This window comes from Sus scrofa, chromosome 1, assembly GCF_054392235.1.
Source record: "Sus scrofa isolate SSC_HxYL_T2T_F1_AM1 chromosome 1, Sscrofa_HxYL_maternal_Yorkshire_Landrace_v2.0, whole genome shotgun sequence".
NCBI classification, from domain to species: domain Eukaryota; kingdom Metazoa; phylum Chordata; class Mammalia; order Artiodactyla; family Suidae; genus Sus; species Sus scrofa.
The window spans coordinates 3,338,710-3,356,899 of record NC_139383.1 but is presented as its reverse complement, the minus strand read 5'-3'; the positions used below and the strand labels follow the sequence as shown (position 1 = coordinate 3,356,899).

The 18,190-nt window shown below is 41.5% G+C and overlaps 1 protein-coding gene across 32 annotated transcripts in view; it reads right to left on the bottom strand.

The window, feature by feature from the left end:
- PDE10A (phosphodiesterase 10A) overlaps window positions 1-18,190 on the bottom strand; it is a 568,650-nt gene that overhangs the window by 63,834 nt on the left and 486,626 nt on the right. For 21 of the 32 annotated variants that reach the window (XM_085021693.1, XM_085021749.1, XM_085021686.1 and 18 more), the window contains 6 exons: window positions 14,810-14,965; window positions 13,318-13,368; window positions 12,472-12,530; window positions 10,275-10,326; window positions 2,961-3,103; window positions 256-348 (listed from right to left, as the gene is read on the bottom strand). In XM_085021693.1, coding sequence (XP_084877819.1) covers window positions 256-348; window positions 2,961-3,103; window positions 10,275-10,326; window positions 12,472-12,530; window positions 13,318-13,368; window positions 14,810-14,965 — 554 coding nt within the window. Of the gene's footprint in view, window positions 1-255; window positions 349-2,683; window positions 2,835-2,960; window positions 3,104-10,274; window positions 10,327-12,471; window positions 12,531-13,317; window positions 13,369-14,809; window positions 14,966-18,190 lie in introns of those variants that run through there. The other 11 variants (XM_085021775.1, XM_085021709.1, XM_085021671.1 and 8 more) reach the window with 5 other exon arrangements.

Here is an 18,190-nt window from a genome sequence, read left to right as displayed (position 1 = left end):
AACCTGCTGTGATGCAGGGGAACTTCCGAGAATATTTTAAACCCTGAGAGATGGAGACGATTAATGGTTCAGAATCCACCATTTTATAAATATCTGAAAACACTGACTCCTACAGAGCTGGTGCAATGTAAAGCAATGCTAAGGAGGAGAAGGCTAACTGAGTGGGGACGTGGAGAACCGGGGCTCCGCCTCAGAGGTTCCAGCCACGTGGGACGGGAGAGCAGAAACTGACGCGGGACGTAAACGCCTTCTGACCTGTTGAAGCGCGGGTCGGCATAGGCGTCCGGAATGTTGAGGACTTCCCCCGTTCTCGCCACTTGACCAGCAATGCCCTTCTCAATTGAAAATCTGCAGATAAAAAAGAGAGGGACACACTAATTAAAATACAGACGTTGTAAAATCATGTGAGACATTTCACTACCACCAAATAATGAATAAAAAGAGTGTTTTATTTTAAATGCTTTTGCATTCACTGCACACTGACATACTCTCAACCATCTCATAAAATACACAAAAGTTAAGCAGAAAAACAATGCGCAGTAATCACTTGAGAACCTTGGTTTAAGACATAATTCACAATGCAGTAAATCAGTACTGTATCGCACAATGAAATTGAAAAATTACCTAGCATTCTGCAATGACCAATAACGACCATTTTTATTTGCAAAATACCTTGTAATTTACAAGATGCTTTAGCATAAATTTTCTTAATCAATTGTCACTGTGAACTGAGTCCCACAGGGATTCAGCAACTTGCCAGCATTCTTAAAATTTCAGTGACCCAGGAGTTCCCGTCGTGGCGCAGTGGTTAACGAATCCGACTAGGAACCATGAGGTTGCGGGTTCGGTCCCTGCCCTTGCTCAGTGGGTTAACGATCCGGCGTTGCCGTGAGCTGTGGTGTAGGTTGCAGACGTGGCTCGGATCCCGCGTTGCTGTGGCTCTGGCGCAGGCTGGTGGCTACAGCTCCGATTGGACCCCTAGCCTGGGAACCTCCATATGCCGCGGGAGCGGCCCAAGAAATAGCAACAACAACAAAAGACAAAAAAAAAAAAAAAAAAAAAAAATTTCAGTGACCCGATGAACTCAAGAAGGCAGGTCAACACCAGTGTGCTTTTGACCACATACACAACCAAACCTACTGGTCATGTGTGATCCTGAGACACAGGACTTGAATTTTCAGGCATTTGCAACACAAGTACTGCACCAAAATAGCACAATCTGTAACTTCTAGTATTTTTACTTCTCTAATTTGTTACATTTAAAAACTGTCAAAACACAAGCATCATCTGATTACACTGAATGTTTTGATATCTCATATTATCATTTTCTTTTATACATATTTTCTCAAATTTAGTTTTCTCATTGCAATATTATAATCATAAAGGCACTCATTCAAAATTTAGTTCAGATGTTTACAATCACAATAGCCCCAAAATTACTTTTATAATATTACATTTTTGCCATTATAGAAAATAATCACTCTTGAAATACAACTCCACCCTAAGGATTTTTCCCTAAGAAAAATTCAAAGGAGAATTGACACCAAACAGAACTAACTTTCTTAAAACACCAAAAAGTGAACCCAACATTGCATTGCATAAAATGCAAGCTTGTTTTTTGTCCTGGTTTTCTTGTGCTTTGAACAAAATGAACACAGCAAATTAGACTGCCTTGAGCAGAGCATCAGAATGCGCTTCATGGTTTATGCTCGATTTTCTGGGTCCGTGGGTAGCTCTGTGTGGTTTGCTATCTTGGCCAGTGGAAGCCGCAAGTGAGGGGCTCACCCCTCCATAAATGGCTGGCATCCACCAGTCAGCCGGGAGAGCTACAGCCAACCACACCCCCGCAGGGGCTCCACGATGATACTATCTTCAAAATGAGGTCAAGGCCAGCACTGTCAGGGAACACCCCAACCTTCAGCAAGAGAAATGACTTAACCTAAACGGCTATATCCATACTGATTTACTGAACTCTTAAAAAACCAAATAAAAAACAAAACAATTTTTAAAAATCCTAAATAGTGTCTACGAGTCAGAGTTATGAGAGTGTGGACTGTAGGTTCTATGACCCCGGACCCTGGAGGGGACCACCCAAGGGAGAGCAGCTGTGAGGCCCAGGGAGGGTTACAGCCCACGTTTCCTTCACACCTGCAAGGCCCCCTCCATGACAGCGGCCCAGGGGATCGCAATTCTTACTCATAAGGAACAGTATTTTACCAGAATGTTATAAATGCCAACATGTGGAAAAGCAGTTGATCAAGACAGAGCAAAAGAAACTCAAATATCTGAAAAAATTCAACTTCCGAATGTTCGGCTTGATTTTTAGCAGTTCTGTGCCAGGACCCCTCGTGGTGTTCAGGCTGTGCTATGACTGAATGACTCCTCTACCAGCCAAACAAACGCCAGTCTGTTCACTTAAGTGACAACAGCTGCCACTCAGAGCGCAAAGAAGGCTTCCGTTTCAAGATGCTGCAAGAATGTGCTCTAGGATGGATTAAATCAGCCGCTCAACTACAGAGTAATGTGCTGAGGTTATCAATCACAGCAGGTCCATTTCCACTGCGGCCTGGACGCTGAGACAACCCTACAGGTCGGGAAGCGTGGGGGCGAAAGTGTTTAAAGTACACCTGCTCCTAGACACAGGAAACCCTGCAGACTCCAGGTAGGGTGCACCTTTACCTACCTGGGAGCACTAGTAAGTTTTTCCAACATGATTTCCAAAAGGACCGCCTCCGGAAGACGGCATTTCCAGGAGTGACGCTAAAGCTTCCTAGGCGCGGTTTCGCTGGCACTGCAATGTCATTCCCAGAAGTACTACCTTCAGGAGGCGGGTCCTGGTGGGAATGATATCACAGTATGACAAGTGCTGTCAGCACACCTGTGAACAGGCACAGAAAAGTGGGTAACAGAACACCTGCACGGCTGCGGTCACAGCAAGGACATGCCACTTCCGGCTGTACCTTATTTCTTTGGTCTTCTTGAAGACAGGCTTTCCTTCCTTCTCCTCCCCAATGTCGAAAAGGTCTGAGTACAGCTCCTTGTTCTTATGGTCCACCTGGAAAAGCGCACAGCGATCGGCGTTCACCAGGTTTTTGGCATATATCTGCAGACAAGCGAGAAAACCGGGTGAGCTAGTGAGAGGGTCAAGAGTCTATTTCTTCGGAAATAAATACGAATTTCAGCTTGCTACGTGGCGACTGGGTGGGAGACTAGCATTATAATCAAATAGAAATGGGTATATAAGTACAAAAAAATGACACTATAGGTCATTGTCAACATGCTAACACGAGCAGCCGCCCTGCGTCCAGGCTGTGGTGCCAGAAGCTGGAATGCAACACTTGCAGGAAGGCTGGAAAGCAGGCCCTGGCCTCACTCGCGAGAGCCTGTCTGTCGCCCTGGCTCCTCTTCCAGAACCTCTCCAAGCCTCCCTGGTGCCTCAGGCCTGGCCTCTGTTGGCTCCAAGGCCAGCACCCACTCTGACTGGCTGGTGTTTACAATGTACCAGTTTCAAAAATGAGAAATACAACCTGTATGTAACAAGACATAAAAAAAATGAGAAATAGAACCTCTAACGAGACATAAAAAAATGAGAAATAGAACCTCTAACGAGACACACCATATTCGTATTCTCATTAGCTGCATTTTATTTGCTGCGCTAACAATGCGTAATAATTAGTAAGCGCTTACTATGTGCCGAGTGCTTTTTATATACTTATGTGCATTCGTCCATTTAATCCTCACAATAACAATATTAATTCAGGGGAAATCTGTCTCCATTTTACACATTAGGAAAATCGAGGCACAGAGGGCGAACTGAACTCACCCACCATCGCGCGGCGGGTAAACGGTGGAGCTGGTGTTTGAACGCACGCCAGCTGTTTCCACGCCCTATGCTCTTACAGCAGATACATTTTTCCATTTCTGAATGGAAAACTGTGCATTCACGTCGTCACTCATTTGTTCATCAACATCCTTCAACAAGTGTCTATTTAATGCCTAATACATCTCACTGTCCCCAGTGGGTTGGGATTAAAGTTGCAAATGCTGTATCTGCATATAGTTAGAATGCCGGCAACTTCCACCCTCCAGACGATAGACATGAAAACATCGTTCAGAGAAAGAGAATTAATTCTCAGAGTAAAAAGAGCCATCACAAAGTCTATGCAAAAGGGACACAGGACACCTTGTGGCCAGAGGAAAATACACAATCTCATGTAAAAATACCTTACAGATTTAAGAAAAAGAAATCAGAGTGGGTGAGGTACCCTTTCCATCGTCAGAGCACACCTCTATCTTTACCGCTATCGTGAACCCGCATTCACTCGACAACCCCTCGCTGTGCCTTACGGGCCGGGGACAAGCCAGTGGGGCGTCATGAGTGTCAGAACCTGCAGTTTACTTGTCTCCTCCACCGGGCTGTGAGTTCGCTGGCAGGAGAAACTGCTCCCTTCCCCCCTCAGGATTCCAAATGCCCAGCACAAGGCCTCGGGTAGAGAGAGGTCAGCTAACATCCAGGAGCCATTTAAATCTACCCCACTGCCTGCGTTTGTACGTCCCGTTTCCCGTTTCACCGGGGCAGAGCCATGCTTTAGGTACTGTCTATAGTTGCTACGAGAGCAGAGCTGAGTAGCTGCAACAGAGTATGGCCCAGGAAGCATAAAACGTTACCATTGAGACCTTCACAAACAAGCTCGCCAACTCATAGATGAGAACATGTGAGATCTCCATCATCTAAGAACTACCCACAGATATCTGAGGAAGGAGGAAAACCCGAAGGGAGGAAGAGGGAGACGGAGCTGTGTTGTTGGCAAACCCGGAAGAATGAGCCAACCATTTTGCAAACTCAGGAGATCTTGAATTATTAAACAATAATGATGACCCTGCATTATTAAATTATATACAGAGAAATTTACATCCTTAGTGGTCAGGTTAGTTGCTTAACACTTTGGCACATACTTATGTGAATAGTTGTAAAAACATGGATGAAATGCTTTTCTAGAAAAAGGAAATAAATTTAGAAGGAGCTGGAAAATGTGAATGGGATCAGAACCATAAACACAACTGAAATTTTCACTGTAAAAAAAAATTATTCCCATAACTTTTATTCCTATAAAAGGCATCAGGCTGAAATGATTTCAAATGTGAATTATTCAGTATCTTCACAAAATCATCTATATTTTCAAAAACACTTTGAGAAAAAAAATCCAACCTCAGTCTCTTCTTTGTCTCCTCTAATTCAGGGTTATCTTTTCAAAACACAAATCTGATCTTATACCCTCTACTTTAAGAGTCAAAACTCCCTCCAAGGTCTGAACGACTTGGCCCTGCCCAGGGCACCTCTGCACAGAAGCATTCTGGTCCTTCCTCCTCTGAAGCACCCATCCCTCCTCTTTGCCTCCTTAACTCTCCCATGCACCCTTCAGGCCTGGGGTCACCTCCTCAGGAAACCCTTGCATGGCTTCGACTAGGTCATGAGCTTCTTCTCATAAGGTCTCACAGCACCGTGTTCTGCTCCTTCAGGGTCCCTAATATGCCTGAAATTTACATTTATGATGGTATTTGATTAGTGTTGTCTTCCCTACTACACTGTACGCTCCATGAGGACAGAGACTGTGAAGGGATTTGCTCATCATTTTAGAAATCCAGCTGCCATCCAGCCTGGGAATACCCAAGAAATATATAGAAAAATGAATGAATAAAAATCTGAAGAGATCAATACCATGGAAGAAACTGAAAACACAATCTATTCCCCAAAAAGACTCCAATGGTTTTGCAGCTGATTTATATCAAACTTGAAAGAATGAATGATTCATTTATTAGTTAGGCCATTTTAGTCCATACAAAAGAATGGAACATTTCTCAAGCCATTTTATAAGTATGGTATAACCCCAGCACCAATTTTACCCAAAGGCAGAAAAAAAGAAAACCACTGAGCAATCTTACTTATGTCAGAAAGACATGCTAACAACCACTTCAGGGGTAAAGATTACAACTAAATAGGGGTCGGTTATCTCAGGAATGAAAGACTCATTTATCATTCAGTAATAAATTAATATGATTTCCTATTCTAATTAATTAAAGGAAAAAGTTACATAATTTCAATAATGGCTTACAAAATTTTGATAACACTCCACACCCAATCTGATACAAACTCAAAGCTAATTAGGAATAGAAGGAAAAGGCTTTACGTTGATAAAGAGCATCTATTGGGGGACCGTCAACAAATATACACAGCAATGAAATGTGAGAAGTTCCCATTAAGGAAGCTATATTCACTCCCGCTAGTTCCATTCAACAATGTTCTTAGGCTCTACCAAATAATTTTTTTCTTTTGTCTCTTAGGGCCGCACTGGCTGCATATGGAGGTTCCCAGGTTAGGGGTTGAATCAGAGCTGTAGCCACCAGCTCATGCAAGAGCCACAGCGACGTGGGATCTGAGCCACATCTGCGACCTACACCACAGCTCACGGCAACGCCAGATCCTTAACCCACTGAGCAAGGCCAGGGATCGAACCCGTGTCCTCAAGGATGATAGTCAGGTTCATTAACCACTGAGCCATGACAGAAACTCCTCTACCAAATACACTTTTTAAAAATAAATAAACAGTGTAAACACTTGAAAAGTTGAACCACTGCTCTCATCATAGGCATTATAAATTATTTTCTTTCTTGAAAATCCAAGACTATAAACTGGAAAAACAACTCACCAAGTATGAGAGACCAAAGTCAATCCATTCAACTGAAAGATTATTTTTTAATTTGAAAATAAGACAATAAATTTGTATGAGAAGACTGACCATATGTTAATAATATCAACTCTACTTAAGATTTTATTAAATTTAAGGTAATTCCAATATAAATCACACGCCATGATGAAGAGGGATATATCACAGGAATGCAAGGCTAGTTTAGTCTTCAAAAATCACCTTATATAATACATGATAGGTGAACAGAATAAAAAACAAGAAACACATGATCATCTTAATAAATACAGAGCAAACGGATGTCTACAAAATCCAACATCTGATTATTATGTAAAACACCCGAAAAACTAGAAACATAGGGGAGCTTCCTCACCCTAAGGAAGACCACCAGGAAAAGCCCGCAGATGATCCACACCCTTAACGGGGAAAGGCTGGAGACGGGACGCGCTCCAAGAGCAGCAGCGAGACAAGGATGCCCACGATCACATCCCCTAGGTCAACACGGCGCTGGAGGATCTCGTCAGGACAACCACGCAAGGAAGGCAAAAAGGGCTTCCAGACTGGAGAGAAGGAACTAAAACTATCACTGATTGTAGATGGCATGACCTTACATAGAGAAAACCCTAAAGAAACCACTAAGAAACTACTGGAAAGAATGAGTTCATCAAGGCTGTAGGATACAAGATCAAAATACAAAAAAAATTTTTATTTCTATACATTTTCAAGGAAAATCTGAAAATAAAATTAAGAACAAAATTCCATCTAAAATACCATTAAAAAATAGGGAGTTCCCTTCATGGCTCAGTGGTTAACGAACCCAACTAGGATCCATGAGGATGCGGGTTCGATCCCTGGCCTTGCTAAGTGGGTTAAGGATCCGGCGATGCTGTGAGCTGCAGTGCAGGTCACAGACACGGCTTGGATTTGGCATTGCTGTGGCTGTGGTATATGCCAGCAGCTGTAGCTCTGATTCAACCCCTAGCCTGGGAACTTCCATATGCCACTGGTGTGGCCCTAAAAAGCAAAAATAAATAAATACATAAAGTAAAAAAATAAAATAAAATACCTAGGAATAGCTTTACCAAAATAAGAGCAATACTTATGAAATAGTGTTGAAAAAATTGGAAATGTCTAAATAAATGGAAAACACTCCACGCTGATGTACAGGAAGATTAATATCATTAAGGCGGCAATAGTCCCCAAACTGATCTACAGAGCCAACAAAATCCCTTACCAGAATCCTACCTGAAGTATTTGTAGAAATTGACAAACTGGTTTCTAAAGTTTATACGGAATTGTGAGGGCTCCAAAGCAGCCAAGAAATTTTGAACGTGAAGAATAAATGTGGAGGACTCACACTTCCTGATTTCAAAACTTTCCATAAAGAAACAGGAACCAAGACAGAATGGTATTGTCTGAAGAGACGTGAGAGTCTAAAAAGAAAAGCATGTGTCTCTGCTCAATTGACTCTGACAGGACTATGTAAAGAGGAAATAAGAGTGCTTTTCGACAGATTTTGCTGGTGAAACGGGATAGCCACACGTAAAAGAATGACATTGGACCCTTTCACCATAAACAAAAATTAACTAACACAACCTTAAAAGCCAAAATGTAAAAGCTAAAGTTATAAAACTCTCAGAAGAAAATACTGGAGTAAAATTTCATGATACCTGATTTGGCAATGGAGTCTTAGATACGACACAAAAAGCATGAGCAACGAGAGATACAAAAGATAAATTAGACTTCATCAAAATTAAAACCTTCTGTGCTTCCAAAGACACCATCAAGAAAGTGAAAATACACAGATGGGAGAAAATATCTGCCAATCATTCATCAGATAAGGGAGTGGTACTTAAACTACACGAAGAACTCCTAGAACTCAACACTAAAAACTCAACTGCAAAGCAGCCAATGAAGCTGAATCTCTCCTCACATGAAAAGACGTTCACATCATTAGTCACAGGGAAATGCTAATCAAAACTCATTGAGATGGAAGCTCACATTTACCACGACGGCGGTGATGAGAAAGTGAGAAAATAACCAGTGTCGGTGAGAGCGCGGGCGCGGCGGGATTAGAATCCGGGGCGTGCTGTTAGGGATGTAAAATGGTCAAGCACCACGGAAAACAGTTTTGCAGTTCCTCAAAAATTTAACCATAGATTAACCATATGACCTAGCAATTTCTCACTCTCACCTCAAACAGCTGAAAACAGGTATTAGAACAACACACAAAAAATTGTACCCAAATGTTCAAAGAAGCACTATTCACACTAGCCAAAACATGCAAAGAATCCACATGTCTATAAGTTGATGAATGGTCTTGAAAACTGCTGAAAACTGTTTTTTAAAAATAATATCAATGATACAAGATCTGGTCAATAAGTGTTTCCTGTACTCCTTGTACAAGTTCTATTTCAGTTCATATTACAACAATATATTTTTATGTCCTTAATGCTTTTCATTGCTTTATAAATTCCTTTAATTTTGTCCTAACCAGAGAGATTATTATTATTATTTTTACTATGCAATCAATCATTCTCCTTTTTTTGTCCAAATAGTTGCACCTTGAGCAATGTGGGGGGTTGAGGAACCAAGCCTCTGCATGATGAAAAATCCACAAATAACTTACATCAGCCTTCCACATACACTGTTTCTCTGTATCCACGGTTCCACATCTGCGAATTCAACAACCGTGGATCGTGTAGTAGCATAGCATTAACTACTGAAAAAAAGCCACGTGTAAGTGGACCTGGTCAAGCCCGTGTAGTTTAAGGGTCAACTGTAAAATCACCAACATAACTAATTACATAAAGAATATGCTGAAAGAAATAACCCCCTCAGTAAACTTTCTGTTTCTACAAGACACTGAGCCTACCACACTCCGTACCTGCCATGATGTCAAAGAGAAACAGAGCAGGGCATGTCATGAAACCTGGACATGAAAAAAGCTCTTAGTGCACAGAATTACTTTATCTTGAGAAAGGCCAGGAAAATGCGAAGGAGAAAGAACATTTATCAAAATATATAGCAAGGCATGAATGGCACCAAGCAAGCCAGCCTGGCCACCCAGGGGTGCCACTCTCACTCCTGGACAAGGTGGCCACCTCTTCGGCGGAGTCCCTCCAAAGCACTGAAACAGCAACACTAAGTATGGGGGGACCTCTACTTCCAAGTGCCTGTGAGTCTTCTAGAAGAGGAAAACAATTAAGGACTAATACTAAATACCACGAAACCCAAAATTTGGGAGAATCCATTGGAAATTCCTAATGTAGCCTACATGCAAAAGGTTTTCTGAAAAAAAATCATAAAAAGAGACTTTTTCCAAATCGGCTCTCCACTAAATAATGAAAAACTCTGAGGTATTTTTTCAAAACACCATTCAATCGAAACCCCACCAAAATTAACAGAAGTGACAAATAAGTCAAGGAAACGCCCCCAGATCACTAAGCACCATCCTTTCATCATATTTAAAACAGCTTGTATGTCTCTTACATTAAAATGTTCCACAATATATTAGGACATGAATCTACTGGTTAAATAAAATCATTTTCAAAACAGAAGGCAACCTACCATTATGTGTTCAAGTAGGGAATCTATTGCAACTATGTTATCAAAATACGTTCTGAAAAAAAGGAACATAAAAACTTTAAGTAACATTATTATCAGAACACACAATGTATTAAACTTTGAATACATTTCCCACATTTATCTACATTTAAATTAAAAACATAGGTATATAGGTTGTTTGATTTTTGTCTTTTTGTGGAAACAACCTTTTATTTTATTTTATTTTATTTTGCTTTTTAGGGCCGCCCACGTGGCATATGGAGTCCCCAGGCTAGAGGCTGAATTAGAGCTCAGCTTCCAGCCTACACCACAGCCACAGCAATGCCAGATCAGAGCTGTGTCTGCGACCTACACCACAGCTCACAGCCACACCAGATCCTTAACCCACTGAATGAGGCCAGGGATCAAACCCGCATCCTCATGGATACTAGTTGGGTTTGTTACCGCTAAGCCATACCAGGAACTCCCCAATAATACTATTTTAAAGAGACAAATGGAACTTTACCATTGACTTTAGTATAAGAACTCTAATTCCAGAGAATGCATTAATAAATTTTATCAGTAAGTATTCAAGGTAGAGAGAAAGTCTGTAGCATTTAACTAAACCTATGAAGAAATAAAATTGGTTTCATCGTATTTGCTAACTCATTAATAACTCTGCTCTAAAATTAAAATTTTTAAATTTGATAAACCTCACCAATATAAAAATGTAATTACTAAAAACTCAAAAGCTAAAATGTACTTTAACTGTATTAAGAAAGCAGTGAAATTCATTTGAGAAGAAATATCAGAGTATCTAAGGATCTAACAACTTTACAGAGTAAAATATATATTCATCATTATGAACTTGTAACTACTGTGGAGGCATATGATACACACATTAAAATGTAGACTTGAGAAGCACAAGAATCAACAGGCACGTATGACAAGGAATATATAAAGAAATGCTCTTAATATAGACTCTTGGCAAGGCACTGCTTTCAGTTTTGATTTGTGAAAATGTAGCAATGATTCAGGATTAAGATAACTTACAGTAATGAACAATGCCTTTCTTAGAAGGGACACTGGCTTGAAGGCAGTGACATGCCTATTCACACTGTCCCCAGAGGAACATACTACAAGGGCCAGGGTGTCGTAAACGGGCTTCCCCTTGGGGAACAGACTTAAGGTGTCATGTGGGCATGTTCGAACTGGACTTTGGGATTCTTGCAAAGGACTCAAATACATCAGCAAGAGAAGGTGCACAGCTTCCCTCCCTCGTGTCCCGAAGTTGTCACGCCACGTGTCCCAGAGACGCTGTTTAACTCCATCTCAAAGAAGACAGTTGGCCTGGGGGATCAAGAGAGCACTCAGGCAACCCCACACCCCTCTAATCCGACATGTCAGAACAGGAGCAGCAGCTTCAGGACCCTTCAGGACTGAGGGGGTGAGAGGTGCTGCCCGGGGGTGCATGCGCGAGGGCAGGTTACTCAGGGCTGCCGCTGGAGGCCAGGGAGGGACAGGCAGTCACTCTGGCAGGTGACCTGTCAGAGGATGGACCCCGAAGCTCCCAATCCCGGGGCATTTTTTAGATTTCAACAACTAAGTAGATGGGTCAGACAGATCCAAGATCTGCCCTGCAGCAGGCAAAGCCAATATGAACCTGCAATTTCATAAATATCCCTAATTGCTTCCACTGCCAGCCCAAGGGAATTTTTCTAGGTCAAACCTCATGGAAATGGAACAGTTTCTCAAAAATGGTATCTGAGCTACCATACATGGGAAAATTAAAATATTAATAATATGTTTTAATTTATTGACATTTGCAGAGAATGCCGGAGAGGACTTTTTGGAAAATACTAAACTGGAACATTTCCTCTTCTTCTAGTGCTGTCAGTTTTCTCCCACAGAAACAGGAACACTCAGGGCATTTCTCGGTCTAGTCGCTGCCCCGTTCCAGGGAGTCTCTTTAGAAACACAGGCCGAGTTAAGGCCATCACACACACACACACACACGTGCGCCCCTTCACTTGCAAAGTGAACGCGATGAGAACGGAGCGCCAGGGTCCAAAACGGGACCGCCCTTCTCACCACACTACTTGCCCCATCCAGACTGATTGCTGCCGGCAGCGGACAGACGCAGTCTGTCACTGTCAGGCCCGCCCTGCGTCCCAAGCGCTGAGCAGCAGCAGCTGCCGCGTCCCCGGAAACGGACACTTACTTCGATACGTCGAGTAGAAAGTCATTCAGCTCAGTCTGTTTGGCAAGACCTCTGCACACCTGCCGTAGAAAACAACAAGCTATTAATCTTAAGGGGTCTCTGCTCGTTTAAGAAGAGAGATTCCAGAATACTAGTCACCTTATTTCTTTTAAAAGGCATAATCCAATCACTACTCTGATCCTTTAAAAACTGTACCTGGGCACACAGTCCACCCACGTTCAGGACCGCCAGGTCCGAGAAGTCCTTGCTGCTCACAGCGGTTATCCTAAAATACACAGACCCCTTCTCCCTGTCACACAGCTCCTCACCACCCCCAGGTGGCCGAAATGGACTTAACGAGGAGGAAAAAAAAGGAAAGTGGCTCATCCAGAGCAGAAGTCTGCTGCCACCATGTTTCCGAGTTTAAAACTCTATGCACTTCGTGATCTTTTAAATCAGGTCACATTTTCAAGAGAACCGGGCACCTTCAGCTTAGGACAAATGTTTTCACCTGCCACTTAGTTCGGTGGATGTTTTAATCTAGGAAATAGAGTCATTAAATTTGCAATATTACTGCCAGTAGGAGATTGTTCCTGGGCTTTCAGTGGAAAACAAAAACTACAATAGGACACATACCATTTACTACATAAATGCTTTGACATTATATATAAACATATAATTGGAAGATATTTAAGGCGAGGAGTAAGTAAATGTAAGTGCATAGATCAAACAGTTTAGAAACAACAAAATGCCTAGCATTCAGACTAAAGCACTGGGTCACTTGTTAACCTCCATCTGTCCTCAGAGCTGCACTCCAAACACCCTTTGCTCTCAGGAAGCCCCTGTGCAAACACCCCAGACACACACCTGCACCTGATGTATTGCTACTGAAGCCCAGGCAAGATTTGCCGTTGCGACCTGAAAAGAAGGGATGAAGTGAGTTTTCATCAGTCGCACACAGACATTCTGGCCAAAAACTCTAACATAAACATAGACGCAGAATTTTGTGAGGTCACGGCATGGCTGACTATTTTCTCAAACACAGACTGTCAAATGTGTACAAGATCTCTCTTTCACACTTTCCACTCCTTTATAATTAAGCTTAAGGCTCTCTTGTTCCTCTTAATTTGGGAGGAAAAAAATGAAAATAAATTGATCAAGAGAGCTATCATCCAATGACTTTTAACCTAAAATAATTATTTTTCAGTTTAAAAAAATACTGTGATAAAGGACTCTAAGGACAACTTTAAAATGAGGAAATACTTCCAAAACTTTGCTGACACATTCTCAAATGCCTAGCTATTCTATTTCTCTTATTTTTCATTCATCTAACAGATATTTACTGGGCTACTAGGTACCAGGCACTATTCCAGATGGGGGAGATACAGCCCCAGCAGCAGTACAGCCTAGAGTGTACTGTGGGCGGAGAAAAAAGCAAGAAGGCAAATGAGTGGAGAACACGCTCTGTTGGCTGGTGGCAGGGGCTAGACAGGGACAGGGGGCCCACACAGGGACAGGGGCCCACACAGGGACAGGGGCCCACACAGGGAAGGGGCCCCACACAGGGACAGGGGCCCACACAGGGAAAGGGGCCCACACAGGGAAGGGGCCCACACAGGAACAGGGGCCTACACAGGGAATGGGGCCCCACACAGGGAAAGGAGCCCCACACAGGGACAGGGGGGTGACGTTAGAGCACAGCCCTGCAGGAGGTGGCAGGGTTGGGGACGGAGACTAACGGCATCCAGGCAGAGGGAGAGCAGAGGCTCGGGCTCCGTCTAGGAGCCGGCCAGGCTTGCTCAGGGCTTTGTGGCTACAGGGCGGAGGAGGCTGGAGGAGGAGAAGATGGGCCATCTGGGAAAGTGGACAGCCTGCAGGCCACCGAGGCACCTGGGCGAGCACTCCATGTCCAGACAGATCAGGTACTATTCGGTTTTAGTATTAATGAGCCATATTCTGTTTCAGGGAACAGTGAGCGTAAGCTATTGCTTCCCCAACGGATTTTTTGATGCTGGACGTCTCAGTCAGGACAATCTCTAGGATAAGGACATTTTTTAACAGGACAGAAAGTCAACCAGAATGTGAAAACTCCCCAACGCCAACCTACTATGTGGTATTTTATTTTATTTTTATTTTTGTTGTCAAAATAGATCCTTACTAAATAAATCACTATAGTTAGTTTCCTCTCTAAACACCTGCCTTAGAAAAAAGTTTTTAAAAATCATTAGTATCAAAATATTATTAAGAAAGGTATGGCTTTAAATACTCACTCATTAAATATTCATTCATTCATTAACTGAACAAGCAATGAGTGTCCTCAACGAACCAGGTACAACCAAAAATCCTGTGCAGGCCTCACCTCCTGATGACTCAGGCAGAAGGCTTCTTTGCCCCAGTGCCTGTACAGCTCAAGGATACCGATCAAATCACCGATCGCAGTGACAATTGGCAAACAAAGAACAGACTGGATACGAGTCCCTGATTCCAGTCCGGTACCTCGTGGAAATCGTTCATCCTAAAAAAAAAGGGGGAAAAAGATACAATTCAGTGAAAGAAATGGAATCACGATGGTATAATTCTATCAGAAATTACCTAATACTTGTAATCAATAATAAGCACTCCTTTTCAAAGGAAAGACAAAGGACAATGGCCACTATAAGCCTAGTTTAAGAAAACACAGAATCCCTCTTGCGGCTTAGTGGGTCAAGAACCTGCCATAGTCTCCAGGAGGGATGTGGGTTCGATCTCTGGCCTCACTCAGTGGGTTGAGGATCTGGTATTGTTGTGGCCGTGGTGTAGGCCAGCAGCTGCACCACCAATGTGATCCCCAGCCTGGGAACTTCCATATGCTGCAGGTGCAGTCATTTAAAAAAAGAAAAAGAGAAAGAAAAAGAGAAAGAAGAAAAGAAAATGCTTATCTTTAGCAACATAAAACTTATACCCAAACACTGCTTTAATATTTCTTTATCATTGTATGGTAGAATTTAATTAATGCATGAATACACATTAACTTCATGCAATAATAAAGTAATTATGATAGTGAACATTTATTTATTCCTTACCTTTCATGAGCCAGAACTCTCTAAGGGCTTTACAGTTATAATGCCACAAGTGAAAGTAACTCCAAATGTAAATACCACAGGAAGGAAATTATATATAAACATTTTTTCTCTTCTATTTTTAAGGTTAGAATAACACAAAAGCATGTTAATGACAGTCATTGTAACTAAACCTCAAAGGCCCATGTTAGGTATTCAAATGATCCAATAATTAGCAATTACCCATCATAAGAAATGAAATTAGCTCTTCAACTTCATTTTCTAGCTTAGTAAAATCACTCAAAGGAATACAGGGATCAAATGAATTAATACCAAAACACTGATTCTATTTATTACATTTCTGCTATCTCTAAGAAGCTTTTCATGAACCAAGAATAGTACAAATCTATACCTGTAATTTACAAATCTCTTAAAAGCTTGCATACACATACAATACAACATTTTCAAATGACAACTTACATAGTATCTACTTTTAACATTTACTTCTTGGAGTTCCCCTCACGGCTCAGTGGATAACAAACCAGACTAGCATCCATGAGGACACAGGTTCGATCCCTGGCCTCACTCAGTGGGTTAAGGATCTGGTGTTGCCATGAGCTGTGGTGTAGGTCGCAGACAGGGCTCGGATCCCACATTGCTGTGGCTGTGGTGTAGGCCAGCAGCTGTAGCTCTGATTTGACCCCTAGCCTGGGAACCTCCATGTGCTGTGGGTGCAACCCAAAAAAGACAAAAGACAAAAAAAAAAAAAAAAAAAAAAAAAAAAAAAAACCGAAAACAAAACCAAAACACCATTTACTTCATTTACTTCTTAAAATGAAATATACTTGACATATAATACTATGGAAGCTTAAGATACACCACATGTTGATTTGATACATTTATATATTGTAATAGGATTGCACCTGTAGCATTAGTTAGTACCTCTATCAAGCTACATATTTATCTCTTCTTTTTGTGGTGGGGATGATTAAGATCTAGTCTCTGAGAAAGTTTGATGATTATAATACAATATTGTTGGCAAAATGATGATGATGACGGCATGATACTATAAATGGAAAACCCTAAGGGCTCCACACAAAAACTACCTGATCTGATAACAGAATTCAGCAAAGTAACAGGATAAAAGATTAACATTCAGAAATTGGTTGCATTACCAATGATGAAATAACAGAAAAGGAATTAAAAAAATAAAACCTTTTAAAATAGTATCCCCTCAAAAAAAAAAATCTAGGAATAAACCTGACCAAGGTGGTAAAAGATTTATGTACTAAAAACTATAGGACATGAATAAAAGAAATGAAAGAGAATTCAAAGAAATGGAAAGATATCCTATGCTCCTAGATTAGAAGAATTATTATTGTTCAAATGGCCCAAAACAATTTACAGTTTTAATGCAATCCCTATCAAATTACCCATGACATTTCCCACAAAACTAGAAAAAACAATCCAAAAATTTATATGGAACCATAAAAGATCCAGAATTGCCAAAGCAAAGCAGAGGGGAAAACAACAACAAAAACCCAAAAACAAATAGGAGGCATTAAATCTTCCAGACTTCAGGTAATATTACAAACCTATATTAACCAAAGGAGTGTGGTATTGGTATAAAAACAGACATGGATCAATAGAACAGAGACCAGAAATAAACCCAGACACCTACATTCAATTAATCTTTGACAAAGGAGGCAAGAATATAAAGTGGGAAAAAGACTGTCCCTTTAGTAAGTGATGCTAGGAAAGTTGGACAGTTGCATGTGAATCAATGAAATTAAAAAATACCTTCACTTCATGCACAAAAATAAACTTAAAATGGCTTAAAGACTTAAACATAGTACATGACGCTATAAAATTCCTGGAAGAAAACATAGGCAAAACATTCTCTGACATCAGCCATACAAATGTTTCATTAGATCCAACTCGCTAGGCAATAGAGACCAAAACAAAAATAAACAAATGGGACTTAATCAAACTTATAAGCTTTTGCACAGAAAAGGAAACTAAGAAAGAAAGAAAGAAAGAAAGAAAGAAAGAAAGAAAGAAAGAAAGAAAGAAAGAAAGAAAGAAAGAAAGAAGGAAAGAAAGAAAGAAAGAAGGAAAGGAAAGGAAAGGAAAGGAAAGGAAAGGAAAGGAAAGGAAAGAAGAAAGAAAGAAAGAAAAGAAAAAAGAAAAGAAAGAAAAGCCAACCACGGGATGGGAGAATGGCCAGCATTAGAAAGTCTGTAACTGTGTAGCATACAAACGCTGGAGAGCGTGTGGAGAAAAGAGAGCCCTCCCACACTGCCGGTGTGAGTGAAGTCTGTGCAACCACTATGGAAAACCGTACGTAGGTTCCTCGAACTAAAACATAATTAACATATGATCCATGAGCAATCCTACTCCTGGGAGTATAGCCAGAAAGAACTGTAATTGACTGGGAGTTCCCAGCGTGCCTCAGCGGAAATGAATCTGACTAGCATCCATGAGGACGCAGGTTCAATCCCTGGCCTCGCTCAGTGGGTTATGGATCGCGTTGCCATGGGCTGTGGTGTAGGTCACAGAGGTGGCTCAGATCTGGTGTGGCTGTGGCTGTGGCATAGGCCAGTGGCTACAGCTCTGATTCAGGCAATAGCCTGGGAACTTCCACATGCCACCAGTGCAGCCCTAAAAAGACAAAAAAAAAAAAAAAAAAAGAACTATAATTG